At 32.8% G+C, this 13721-nt stretch overlaps 1 protein-coding gene across 2 annotated transcripts; it reads left to right on the top strand.

Annotated features, from left to right (window-relative positions):
- Positions 1-7020: 7020 nt before the first annotated feature.
- On the top strand, positions 7021-11455 carry LOC132615184 (glucan endo-1,3-beta-glucosidase 2). 2 transcript variants are annotated; one of them, XM_060329753.1, is made up of 4 exons: positions 7021-7260; positions 9484-10737; positions 10827-10851; positions 11004-11455. In XM_060329753.1, exons 1-4 carry the CDS (start codon positions 7194-7196, stop codon positions 11155-11157), a joined length of 1500 nt encoding a protein of 499 aa, XP_060185736.1. In that variant the 5' UTR covers positions 7021-7193; the 3' UTR covers positions 11158-11455. The 2 variants fall into 2 exon arrangements, with proteins under 2 accessions (XP_060185736.1, XP_060185737.1); XM_060329754.1 differs by lacking the exon at positions 7021-7260 and adding an exon at positions 7396-7484.
- The last annotated feature ends 2266 nt before the right edge of the window (positions 11456-13721 follow it).

Below are 13721 nucleotides of genomic sequence, written 5' to 3' on the forward strand. Positions count from 1 at the left end.
TAAAATATTGATATTTTGGGATTTTAAAACATGACTAATTTTTGCCCAAAGTATGAAAAAAAACCGTGATTGGAAAGATAACGAAAAAAAAAAAAAAAAAAAACTCCAACATTAACGCACAAAATTAGTGCATGATTACTAATGTTCTCTTTTTTTTTTTGGTGACCCCATTCACGCACGAATTTCGTGCGTGAATACTACTTATGTTTTTTTTTTTTATACTAGTTTGATTCAACTTTTTTTTTTTGTGTTATTTAAGTCGCGGACTCTCAGTGCTGAGCGGAAGTATTGGTCCCAGATCATGGGCCATTAAAGACTAAACACATTACCTGGTCTCAAACTTGCAAACTTTGGTTCTCCCAAATGTAATTTGAAAATGACAATAAACTTGATCCTTTTGGGTGCACTCCATTGGAGTGTTGGAATTTTGGGAAGATGGACAAACGTAGCATATTTCATATTCTTAATTTAGGTATTTAGTTAATTATTCGTGTGTTGAAAAGACATAATGCAAAAAGGTCCAACGACGTAAATGGATGAACCAGAGCGATTCTAATAAGTTCGTTTACTTTCACGAATAATAACTTGAAAATTAAAAAAAAAAAATATATATATATATATATATATATATATATATATATATATATATATATAATGTATCAAATTCTAATTGCAATTCTCAAAACTATTTCGTATATACATGATTCCAATAACTTCTACATTGAGGTGTTCACTTGTGTTATTAAGCCTCAATAACGTCGGATTAGAAATTTCAATATTCATATAACTTATCTTCCTTATTAAATCCGTCATTGTTTGAATTTTCATTCTCAAAATTACAATCATATAATAGCTTTTGATCTCGTATTTAATATCTTTGTGCAATGCACACATAATCTTATCATGTTCCAAAGTACACTTATACATAAATAAGACAATACATAAAGAATATGAATAAAGAATGAGAAATTAAATGGCTAGATTCTAATATATATATATATATATATGTGGGATTTTACTGGGCTGTTGTTGTTGTTGTATATATATATATATATATATATATCATAAGATAATGATTAGTGACTATGCATAACATATGATTTATTATAACAAAAAGTGTTGTGCAAAAATGTTTTATACGAGAAAATGGACCAACATAATTTTTTATAACTTGAAGTTGTATTTGAAATTTAAAAAACACCTAAAGCCTTGTTTTCACTTTTAATACATTCAAACAACTAAATATTTTTTGCAAAAATTATAATCAAACACAACTCCATCTTCAACTTCAACTTCAAAAGTTCAAATAAAGTGAAAAATATTTGATTTTCATGGCCAAACGCCTACCTAATGTTTGATTACTGCGTTAAGGGAGAAAAATAAGTCATCAAATATTTACACAAACGATAAAACTCCATAGGATTTTGATCCCATTATGGGGACATGAAATAAATAATATACATGAGAGATAAAATATACTATAATGAAGAGTTTAAGTGCTTAACTTAAGTTGATAATATATTACCTTTCGATTAATTTATTGGAGGGCGTATGAGCTGGTTGTGTGGGTTCAATATGGGCATAAGTTTTTTTTTTTTTTTTTTTTTTTCGGGCGCTAGTGTTTTTTAAGTACAAATTTAGAATAAGTACAAAGAGATATATTTTAAACAAGGCACCTATAAATTGAACTTCGAATGATGATATAAATAAATAAGTAATCCAATATAAATTGTCACCAAAAAAAGAAAGTTTTGTTTAAGATTTTGAAAGGATAAAGTTTTGTTTAAGATTTTGAAAGGATATATAATATGGCGGAAAGAAAATTATTCTCTTACTTTTACTTTGCTTCTTTCTTCGTTACTAATCAAATGCTAAGATTACGTGATATGAGAATGAAATAAAAACATGTAAAAAGAATTAAAGAAAAATGATAATGTAGTCTAAGAAAAAAGGGTTAATGCATATGAAGCCCCTAAACTTGCACCTTTTTTATTTTTATTTTGACACCTCAACTAAGCGTTGTTTCTATCCTGAACTCGTCTTCAAGTTTGTCTATCAAACACAATTTCACTAGTGTCATTTTCTTACTTGCCACGGTTTTTTAGTTGATCATTGATTAAATTGATTTCTAATAGGTGTTACTGTTTTGTTGCATTTAGGTAGTCAAATAATTGAAAACATTCTAAAGATTTTGTTGTTGGGTATCCGATTTAGTAATATAAACTACATGGGGTTTACACTTTACAGAAGACAATCTTATTTGAAGTTTATGGAAATGAAGAAAAATATATGGAATTTGGATTTAAGATGGTCCACTGACCAGATAGCTGTTTTTGTAATAATATGCTTAGATAGTCAAAGAAATGGGTTCATATCTACTATTTGAAAAATGATATTTAAGTCAGATTGTGTTTGATAGACATACTTGAGAATGAGTTCAGGGATTCAACCAACGTTTAGTTGAGGCGCCAAAATGAAAAAAAAAATTACAAATTTAGGGGGCTGCATATGCATTAAGCCAAGAAAAAATTAATAAAACGACGTGTCTCATCTTTTCCTTTTTAATTAATTACATTTATATGAATTAGCTTTATGGTTGTGCACGCTATCGTCCCACAAGTAAAACTCCTGATTTACAATTTTTTTTTTTTGTTTCCTTTTTTATTTTTTGGTTGCTATAGTTGACTAAGAAGGTAAATAAGATTTGCAACTTTATTCCCAAATTGTTACTATTGCACTACTTTTAAAATCAAGACTCATCCTATTGCAAGACATTGTGTGCGTTGTCAAAATTTTAAATTGGAGAAACTGGTCTAATTTGAGTAGAAATGTTGGTTAAGATCAAAGACAAGTAGGTAACTTGTACGAATACTAGGAGAATGAGAAAGAGAAAATCTCAGAGACACGACTCAAAGAATCAAATATATATATTTTTTTAAATAATAATAATAATTAAATTAAGCATATAATAATGTCATTATAGTTGAATATAGTGAATACTTCTATGTGGTATATCCAACATATTACATCTACCTATACATTCAAGGGTCATTTGATTTACGCTTAGTCATGCAAAGATTATAACAAAATGTATTCATACGACGAGTTCTATAGCAGAGATTATTATTATGTACAAAGTTAATTATACTCTGTAGTCGTATCCACATTTGTTAGTACATGGATTATTATGTATAAATTGTCTAATTAAGGGCAATCAATACATGGATTACCATGTATAAAATTTTCTAATTTAAAGGCATTGTCTTTGATATTCGTATTCATGCATTTCCAAAATACCTATTGTTATGCCACATTATATTTCATATAAAATATGTATACATAAATTTCTCTAAAATTACACCAGAATTAGCAATAAAATGTTTGATTTCCAATAGGAAACATCATAAAACTTATGAAGAGTTTATTACATGAAATCCAACGTAGGATACTATAATATTACTTAGTTCTACCTGAGGACTAAAAACAATGGTATACTTCTACTCAAATGACCCCTTTTTGTAGACTTATACTCAAACTTAATTATAGTAGAGTATGTAGTTTGAGGCTTTAATTCAACCAATCTCTTGAGGTTTTAATATGATTGGATAGATTTGTAAGGTTTTGACAGACATTACTAGCTAGACTCTGGATGTTTGTTTCCCGAGGAATGGGATTTACCCCCTTTGACCATCATAGATTTTGATTCTAAAATTGAAAATAAAATTTAAAGTTAAATAAATATTTGTTCATCAAATTGATTTATTCTTCAAAATAGCAATTTGAAGTTTGAAAATGAAGTTTTAGGAGTTTTTTTTAAAAAAAAAAAATTCTCACAAAATTTTACGTAACTTTATTTTCACGCAAAAATACAGCTTAAATTTTCAAGTATTTTTTTCAACTTCAAATATTTTATTTTTTCTAATCTCAATCAAATCATGTCTATCGAAGCAAAACACCATATCATAGCCAAATAAATGGATAAAAAGTTATCTACATTAGGTGTTTACACTAACTAATGCATGCATGACATATGTTTAAACATGTATAGTTATCAGTTATCACTTAATCATGATTAATTCATTTATATTCTTGCTTCATTAAACCTTTTAATTATAGTAAATTGACTTAATTAAGTATAAACACACAAAGCAAATAGGAGTAAATATTTACATGTCCAAAGTACATTGGAGACCACGTGTCATATATAGGATTATAAAATCGACGTTAATGAAAAATGGTATGGATGAGTCATTTTAGTAACGGGCGATCACATAAATGAGTCAAACTATTGATGAGTGACATGAATGAGCCATTTCCGATAGTTCAATGACATAAATGAGTCAAACTATTGACGAGTAACATAAATAAGCCATTTTCGATAATTTAACGACATATTTGAGCCTTTTCCGTACATTTTTCGATGAAAAAGTTCTAACTGCTTACCTCGAAGAAGTTAATTCCAACCTACGAGAAAAGGGGAAAAAGAATTGCAGTTACATATGTAGTTGTCCTAAAAGATTAAAGAATATGACCGTTGGGAGCCAGCTGTATTTTAATTTATTTCGACAAAGTACTACATCTAAGATTGTGTCCTCTTCCCCCCCCCCCCCCCCCCCACCGGCCTCTCACACCTAGAGCTGCTTATCAGGCGGATTGGGCGGATAACTACGTTTAACGATTTGGCTTAACGGTTATCGGCTTTTAAAAGTACTAATCCGCTAGCCAACCGATAAGATATAGGTTGGTTCGATATCGGGTTAGCAATTACCGGACAGTTATCGAGCGGTGTATCGGTTAAATTACGTAACTACTATTTTATTTTATTTTTGCCTTGAAAGACAAACATTTTATTCATAATTTAACAATTAGGAAGTCAATTAAGCCCCATAGCCACAGGGTAGGACTTAACAGTTAAGAATTCACAAGTTTAATCTCAACCCTTTCGATGGTGATCACTTCACCACCTTTCTCTGGAACCACAATTATTGCAATAGTAACTTCCAACACAAAATAATAATAATAATAATAATAATAATAATAATAATAATAATAATAAATGGAAGAGTTTACCGAAGATAATTACTGATGGTTCAGACTTTTCACTTTAGTGTTTTAGCTTTAGATTTTAGCGTTTTAGGTTTACAATACATATTTTATATGTTTAGGGGTAAAAATATAAATATGATAAATTCTTAACGGGTTAACGGTTTGCCCAATAAGAAAATTGTGTAATCTGCCGCCGCACCGATAAGCCGTTAACTACAAAATTTTAATTCATTCCCCAACCGCTAATCCGATAGCCCACTATCAATAAGCCAATAAGTCAATTTTACGGTTAGATTATCAATAGCGGTTCGATTTTGAACAGACTACTCCCACCCCTACCCCACTGTCTTTTTTGCTAGTTTAAGCCAACATACTCTGATCTAGTAGAGCATTTACATGTCAAAAATGGCATTGATAAACACAACAAACAAACAAAAATAACATGATGAATTTACTAGCTAGCCTGTAACGGCTACACATAAAGTGATGCTTTTGTTTGTCTTCTATGCAGAAAAGATTTCCCTTTTTCTCTTAATTCTAGTATTTATTTTATTTACTAGCAGTACTTTGCATTGAGAAATGGAAAATTACTCGTCATGTCAAATTCATTATGGTCGCTTCACATTTTAATTTTGTATATAAAATAGTAACGTCCTGGCCAACTTGGATGTACTCCTTTAAGAACATTGGAGGGAAAAAAAAATATAACCAGCATTAATATATATATATATATATATATATATATATATATATATATATATATATATATATATATATAACCATATTATGTGTAATAGTAAAGTGATTAAATAAGATAAAAATGTGTAGTAGTTAATATAGACAGTTAAGTGATACAATTTATAATTTATGTGTATGTATTTGTAGGTTTGGTACATGAGGGCGAATTTATCATATAAGTTACAGGTTTGACAGAATTTAATAGCGGTAAAAATTTATCCATACTCGATATATATATCAAGCCAATATATACATGAGGCATGTTGGATATAAACCTTTAGCACGTAATCGTGGTTAATTAAGATGCATTTTCACCTCATTAAATCATTCGCTTATAATAAATGTATGTGCATGATTTAGTGTAGGGATCTGCAAGTAAATAATTATTCTAACCTTGATTTTTTATTATTTTATCATTGACCGTTAGGTGACGTTAAGTCTCACTTCATATTCTTCCGGGAGCAAGAATTCACTGTGTTAATAATAGCAGCTTATAATTTTTTTCTTTTCAATATTTTGACATGATAAAAATTGAATCTTGGAAGTACCGATTGTTTTGTACAGCTCCTAAACTTATCAATAATACTACAACAGTCAATTAATGAATCTAACTCTGGTTAAGATTTGAGGCAGGGTTAAAAAAAAAACACAAAGAAACAGTCATGTGAGTTGATTTTCTTATTTTTTTATTCGGTATTAGATATTTATACCGAGACTCGACTAAATTCAAAAATTCGCATGGGAAGTTTCATATTAAAAATAAAACACTTTCTAACAAAGACAATTTCATACCAGCATGGCTTGAACTTGAAACCTTTAATTAAAGATAAAAAATACTTACCGCCTCATCACAATCCCTGTTGATCATATGTAGGGGCTCGGAGTATCGACTATAGGTTCAACCGGATACAATGACTTTAGCTCAAACCCCATAATCCTCTTAACATATTCGACTTTAGCTCAAACCCCATAATCCTCTTAACATATTCGACTTTAGCTCAAACCCCATAATCCTCTTAACAATTCATTAAATATGTATAATTAAAATTTAATAATTCATATTTTTTTCTTGAAAAACTTATAAATTTGACTATGATCATATTATTTCTTGACCGTAGGATCAATTTCTGACAAGACATAAACGTGCTTGATGCAATTTAAAAAAAAAAAAAAAAAACATAATCTCTTCTTCTTTCTGTCTCTTTCTACTAAATTAAATGCCTTTTCACTTCACTCTTACCCCACTCTGTTGTCTTCATTTTTTTCTCTCCTGAGATTCTGTTTTTCATTTCAATATTCTCTTTTTTCTACTATATACACTTTACTTCTTGTTCTTCCCTTTGTTCAAAGTTAGCATCTTTTTTTCTTTGTTTCTCTCTAATCTCTTCATTTTTCTCAAGTGGGGTTTAATGGAAACTAACAACGCTTTGGTTTTCTTGCTATTTTTAGCAGTTTCTTCAGTATTTGCTGATGAAGGTAAGCTATTTTTAGAGTTTTGTAAGTGTTCAAAATGTTATTTTGGTTGATTGTGGTTTGTTTTACTAGTGGTGTAAGTTGGTAATGTCTGTATTTTAATATTGCTTCCATTTAAAAAAAATGTAAAAAAAGTTTCCATTTTTCTGAGGTGGGGTTTAATGATATCAAAATGGGATTTTTTTTCCTACTATTTTTGGTGGTTTATGCAGTATTTGCTGATGAAGGTGAGCTATTACTATTATTATTATTATTATTATTATTATTATTATTATAGTGTTTGTTAATTCTTGTTTTGGCTAGTGCTGTTTCAAAGTGTTGTTTTGGTTGGTTATGGTTTGTTTACTTGTGATATAAGTTGGTATTGTCTGTATTTTAATATGGTTTCCAATTTTTCTGAGGTGGGTTTTAATGAAATCAAAGTGGGAATTTATTTCTTGCTATTTTTGGTGGTTTATGCAGTATTTGCTGATAAACTTGAGCTAATATAATAGTCCAAGATCTCTTTTGTATACTAAATGAGGGCAGAATGTGTTAATCTCTTGAGTATTGTGAGTTCTTCGTTTGGCTGTTGTTGTTGCAAAGTGTTACTTTGGTTGATTATGGTTTGTTTATTAGTGATGTATGTTTGTTTTAGTTGGTAATATTTTTATTTTAATATGATAAGAGTAAAGAACATTTTCTTTGTTCTGCATGTGTGAAATTTCTTAACCTTCTTAAAACTTCAAGATTTATTATTAAATGAGGGTTAGATAAGTATTAGTTTTCTTATTTATTTTTATGTTTTCTGGTTTGGTCATGCAATGGGGTTTTTTAATGTTAAATATGTAAGAGATGGAGTTATTCTTCAGAAGAAATGGTAAGAAAGAAGAAGTTCAAAGAGTAAAGTTGGAAACTTTCCTTTTTCTTTGTCTTTTCTGTCTGTATTTTAGTTGTTTGGCCATTAATGTTAATGATTTCACAATCTTTTGGGGGATGTGTTTGGCCTAAACCACAAAATTGTGTACAAACTGCAAAGCTCAAAGTACAACATTTTTACTAGGGTGTGTCACCCTCTCTGCTGGTCAATGAAGTGAGTGAAAAATATTGGAGAAAAAAGGGGCTAGGTGAGCTTTTTCCCATTTGCCTAAGCATTGATAGGAAGAGTTATCCGGTACCTGTATTGGTGGGAGCTAGCTAGTTTGCCCACTCACCATTATAAAGAGGTAAAGAATGAGTAACTTATACTAGGTTGTGGGGGTTGACCTAAACCACAATCACGTACAAACTGCAGAGCTGAATTTACAACTTTTTTACTAGAGTGTGTCATCCGTTCTAGTGGTCAATCAATGAAGTGGGTGAAAACATGGGTGACGTTCGAATCTCCCAAAGACAAAAAGAGTCAGGTGAGTTGTTCCGATTTGTCTAAGCAGTGACTAACAGAGGTATCCGGTATTTGTGTTGGTGGGAGGTAGCCAGTTTTCCCATCAACCACCGTTATCAGAAAATAAAAAAATAAAAAGAAGAGAGTTTAACTAGGTTGTTTCCAGTAAGCTTAATAATTAGAAGTGAATATATGTTTTATGGGCTACCAGACAAATAGAAAAAACAAGATTTATGAGATTTATAATCATGCACGAGACAAAGAACAAAGAACAGAACAAACATCTCAGATGGAAAAAGAATCAGGAAGAACTTGATGCACAGCTAATTTCATGTGCTTTTTTATACTAGGCCACGTTAGTGTGCTCCCAAATTACCAGCAAGTTGTCCAAGTACATGGTCCCAGCTTAGTCTAAAGTTATTTTCTCTTGGTTATGATTCTGATGTGGAATATTGTGCTTCTGGCCCTCAATAATTGATGGTAAAATGGAGGAGTGTAAATTGTGATATGTCACAAAACATAAGAGGTGAATAAATGTAAATATAAGGTTGGATGCTAGGAACAGAGAAAATAATTGTCAAAATCTTAGTCTAATTTCAAAATCATGATTTTCAAGTATTGCTTTTCAACTTAATCATTGTTAATTGATTAGTAGATTATAGGAAGTAAATGTTCTACTCATTTCTTTATATCTTGTCAAACTATCATGTGGAAATATATAGAGTGAACTTCTTGAATCCTAAAATACTGAAAACAATATGAATCTTAAGTTGATTGTTGATTATTAGATGTAGATATGATCTTAAACTGGATATAGTGACGAGAGGACAATATGAATTTCAATTTTTTCGTCTTCCATGCAGATGTCTTTATCGGAGTAAACATTGGAACGGAGCTCTCAGACATGCCACACCCAACTCAAGTCGTTGCACTTCTTAAAGCCCAGCAAATTCGTCATGTTCGTCTCTTCAATGCAGATCGCGGCATGCTCCTTGCCCTTGCAAATACAGGCATCAAAGTTGCCGTTACCGTGCCCAATGAACAGCTCCTCGGTGTCGGCCAATCAAATTCCACTGCTGCTAATTGGGTTGCCCAAAATGTCGTTTCACATTATCCGGCTACCAACATCACAACCATATGTGTCGGTTCTGAGGTTCTATCAGCCCTTCCGAATGCTGCACCTATCCTCGTTAATGCCCTTAAATTTGTTCATTCAGCCCTCGTGGCATCAAACCTGGACAGGCAAATAAAAGTTTCAACACCTCTAGCTTCTTCCATCATCCTCGACTCGTTCCCCCCGTCTCAAGCCTTTTTCAACCACACCGTGAAACCAGTATTACTACCGCTCCTCAAATTCCTCCAATCCACTAATTCATTTTTCATGCTAAATGTCTATCCTTATTATGATTACATGCAATCCAACGGTGTTATTCCGCTGGATTATGCTCTTTTCAAGCCCCTAGCCGCGAATAAAGAAGCTGTCGACTCCAACACGCTTTTGCATTATACTAACGTCTTTGATGCGATGATTGACGCTGCTTACTTTGCAATGCTTGATGTCAATTTCACCAATATCCCCGTTATGGTGACCGAGTCAGGCTGGCCTTCATTGGGCGACTCGAAAGAACCTGATGCTACTGTAGACAATGCCAACACTTACAACAGCAATCTGATAAAGCACGTGTTGAACAAAACCGGAACTCCTAAACATCCCGGTATGGCTGTTAGTACTTACATCTACGAGCTGTACAACGAAGACAACAAGGCGGGCCCTTTGTCGGAGAAGAATTGGGGATTGTTTAATAATAACGGCACGCCAGTTTATATTCTACGGTTGACTGAGTCAGGGTCTATGTTTGCAAATGATACTTCAAACAATACTTACTGTGCTGCAAAAGAAGGGGTGGATTCTAAAATGCTACAGGCTGCTTTGGATTGGGCTTGCGGGCCTGGTAAGGTAGATTGTGCACCGTTGTTGCAAGGGGAACCGTGTTATGAACCAGATAATGTGGCTGCACATGCGACCTTTGCTTTTGATGCTTACTATCACATGATGGGTAGGGCTCCGGGGACTTGTGACTTCAATGGGGTGGCTACAATAACAACAACTAATCCAAGTAAGCATTTCGTTGTATAATTGATGTTTATAGTATTTAAAAGAATAAAACTTGGTAGACTAATTATTCTTATGTTTTGCATATTTCAGGTCATGGTTCTTGCGTATTTTCAAGGTACCTTTCCTTAGTATTATGAACCAGTGTTTTTACGCCATGAGTTAAATAAAAAGGAACCTGTTAACTAACTAATGTTTGTCAGCAGTATTTTTCACTGAATCACTCCATTTTGATTTCACAACTAAACTATTTATTGAATCTTGGTGCAGTCTTGGCCGAAACGGGACTTTCCTAAATGGCACAACTCCAGCTATGGATTCCACGAGTTCATCAGCGTATCCGGCCCAGTATTTGAATAATAACTCCTTTTCAACAACACTGATGATTCTGGGAATTCTTGGATTGAGCGTGATTCTTTTGTAGCCCAGTAATCTCTGGATGTACTTCTTCATCATTTACCGGCTATAGTGCCATGGCACAAGGTGCAACCTGCACATTTTTCTTTTTAAGAAACGAGACTAAGTTATTGTGGATCCCCGTTACCTTTTTGGAAAAAAGGAAGTAGGTTACTGATCTTCAGAAGCCGCATAATTTTGTACAAATCCATGGGAGAGCCTGTTTCTTTGGTAGTGTAGTGAATTCAACATTGAACCACTTTACAAATTCTTTTGTAGTTCTATTGGTTTCCTTGTGATTGTTGGAATGCCAATATTCTTATTCATGCCTTGGGTCTTTCTAATGTGATTAACCATCCATCATCTCCCTCATGCTTTTCTATGTCGCCTATAGATTCTGTTCTCTTCTTGAACACTACCTGGGAATTTCAAGCAATTACTTAAATTGTAGAATTATTTGGCAAATATTTTCATGATAATATTTCTTAATTTTCCAATCCTAAGTTTGAATCCAAAAAACATTAAGGAACATAAATGAGAACTATTACTAATTTGTACAAACTTTATGTTAAGGGGATACAAAATATTACATATGAAGAGCTACCCTTGAGCCATGGGTGCGGTCAAGCCTCTGCATACGATCAACTTATGGTAATTCATATGGTCAGCTCGTAGTGATTAATCATGTATTTGACATGTGACTTACATTAGTACGTGAACAAAATTTTCTTTTTCGTTGCTGGTGAACATTCTTCGCGCAAATATCTTTCCTTTTCAGTTTATCCTTTGTATCTGATTCGTTCTTCAATTAAGCAATCCAGGTTGATCCATTTTTTCCAGTGTTCACCAAACATATATTATAGCATTCGGTTGCCTAACAAAGGAATTTTATATCCCGTATTTGTATTGGTGGAAAGTAATAGGTACTTGATAAAATAGTCAATGTGTGCAACAAAATTTCCATGCCACAAGATTTTCTAACACGCAGAACAAATCTAAAATTGCAGGTGACACCGATGGTACTGATGAAATCAAGAACTTTGAATAAAAGCCAAAGTACATGGGGTAATTAGGACCATGATTATTTGAAGGGTTAACAATTATAGAAAAGCTAAATACGTGGGGTATAGGACAAGTATAGTTTAAGAGAAATTTGAATGGGGGATTGGCGGGGGGGGGGGGGGGGGTCTTTAGGTATTCTCTCTTATTCTTTTGTATACATTGAGTACATACCAACAAAGGCTACAAATAGTTTAGGTTATGCGGGTGAAAATATTTTTAGCCGCCTGGCTAAAAATGTTAAGAGCCCACATAATTTTGTGCAAATCCATGGTAGAGCAGGGAGAAAATTTGAACCACTTCATCACAATTCTTTATATTGTTGTATTGGTTTTTCCTTATGATCATTGGAATATTAATCTCTTGTTCTTCACGGCTTAGACCTTTTTAGTTCTTGTGAAGAATCCTTGCAAGCATTTTCATGACAATATTTCTACTATTGCACTAATACCAAATTTGTTCCCAAGGACTTTTAAGTAACATAAATTGGCATGAAGCTATTTTTACCACATGTTATTTTTCTTGATGAAATTACGCAGAAGTTTCGTACAAGAATCATGAGACTATCAAAGTAACCAAAGATGGTAATTGCGTTTTGAAGGAGGCGGAATTATAACTCCACACTTTTGTAGACTATAATGGAAAATAACTCCCTATGGAACTTTACGAGAACTTCATAACTTTTGTTAATTAGAAAATGGATGCATTGGCCGTGTTAAGCAGCATATTACCAGCTATATTACTGTTTTTTGTCTTGGTTGCTGTACTAATCATTTTCATCATAGAATTATGCACTAATAGTAGAGCTAAGGAAATAAGAGGCACCACCTGTCCTGTTTTTGCTTCATCGGCTGTCCATGTCAATGTCCACGGTGGCAAGGAAGCTGCTCGAGGTGGCGGTGTGGCTGCCCAAGGTGGTGGTGGTGCAAAAGATGTTACTTTAGTCATTGATGGCATAAGTGGTAAGGTAAATACTACTAGCGTTTACTCGAGTCCGGAACCAAAATAACTCAATAAAAATCCAAGTGAACCAAAATAACAAAAAAAAAAAATTGGCACAAAAGTACCTTTAGCCCAGTAAAATACTGCGCTAAAGCACTTAACCATGATGGAGCCGTTAAGTGCTTTAGCGCAGTATTTTACTGCGCTAAGCCAAAGTTTCTCTCACCTATAGCGCAGTAAAATACTGCGCTATAGGACACAACCATAAAATCCCTTCGGCTCCACCACTGGTCCCTCCAGTGGCGTAAAAAATTTTCAAAAACACCATTGGAGGCGATTTCAACGTGGTTCCCACATAAAAATACGTCGCTTTCTATTAATTTTCGTCGGGAAAGTTTAGATTCTTGATATATTCAAGTCAAAGAGCAAGATTCTAAGTTCGAATTGTGAAAAAAGCGGCGTACAACTCGATTAACACAACTCTACAAAAATCTTCGATTAAGGTTTTCTACTATGAACTTTTGTTATTAATTTGTTATATACATTATATTGTACGCATGTTTTACATTTAATCGTAGTTAATTTCCTAAA

Source organism: Lycium barbarum, chromosome 10 (genome assembly GCF_019175385.1).
Source record: "Lycium barbarum isolate Lr01 chromosome 10, ASM1917538v2, whole genome shotgun sequence".
Lineage (NCBI taxonomy): Eukaryota > Viridiplantae > Streptophyta > Magnoliopsida > Solanales > Solanaceae > Lycium > Lycium barbarum.

Bases quoted from the DNA above. Each gene is read 5' to 3' on its own strand.
- LOC132615184 (XM_060329753.1), top strand. From the start codon at position 7,194: ATGGAAACTAACAACGCTTTGGTTTTCTTGCTATTTTTAGCAGTTTCT. The intron at 7,261-9,483 runs GTAAGCTATTTT...TCTTCCATGCAG, and splicing joins TTCAGTATTTGCTGATGAAG to ATGTCTTTATCGGAGTAAAC. The intron at 10,738-10,826 runs GTAAGCATTTCG...TGCATATTTCAG, and splicing joins AATAACAACAACTAATCCAA to GTCATGGTTCTTGCGTATTT.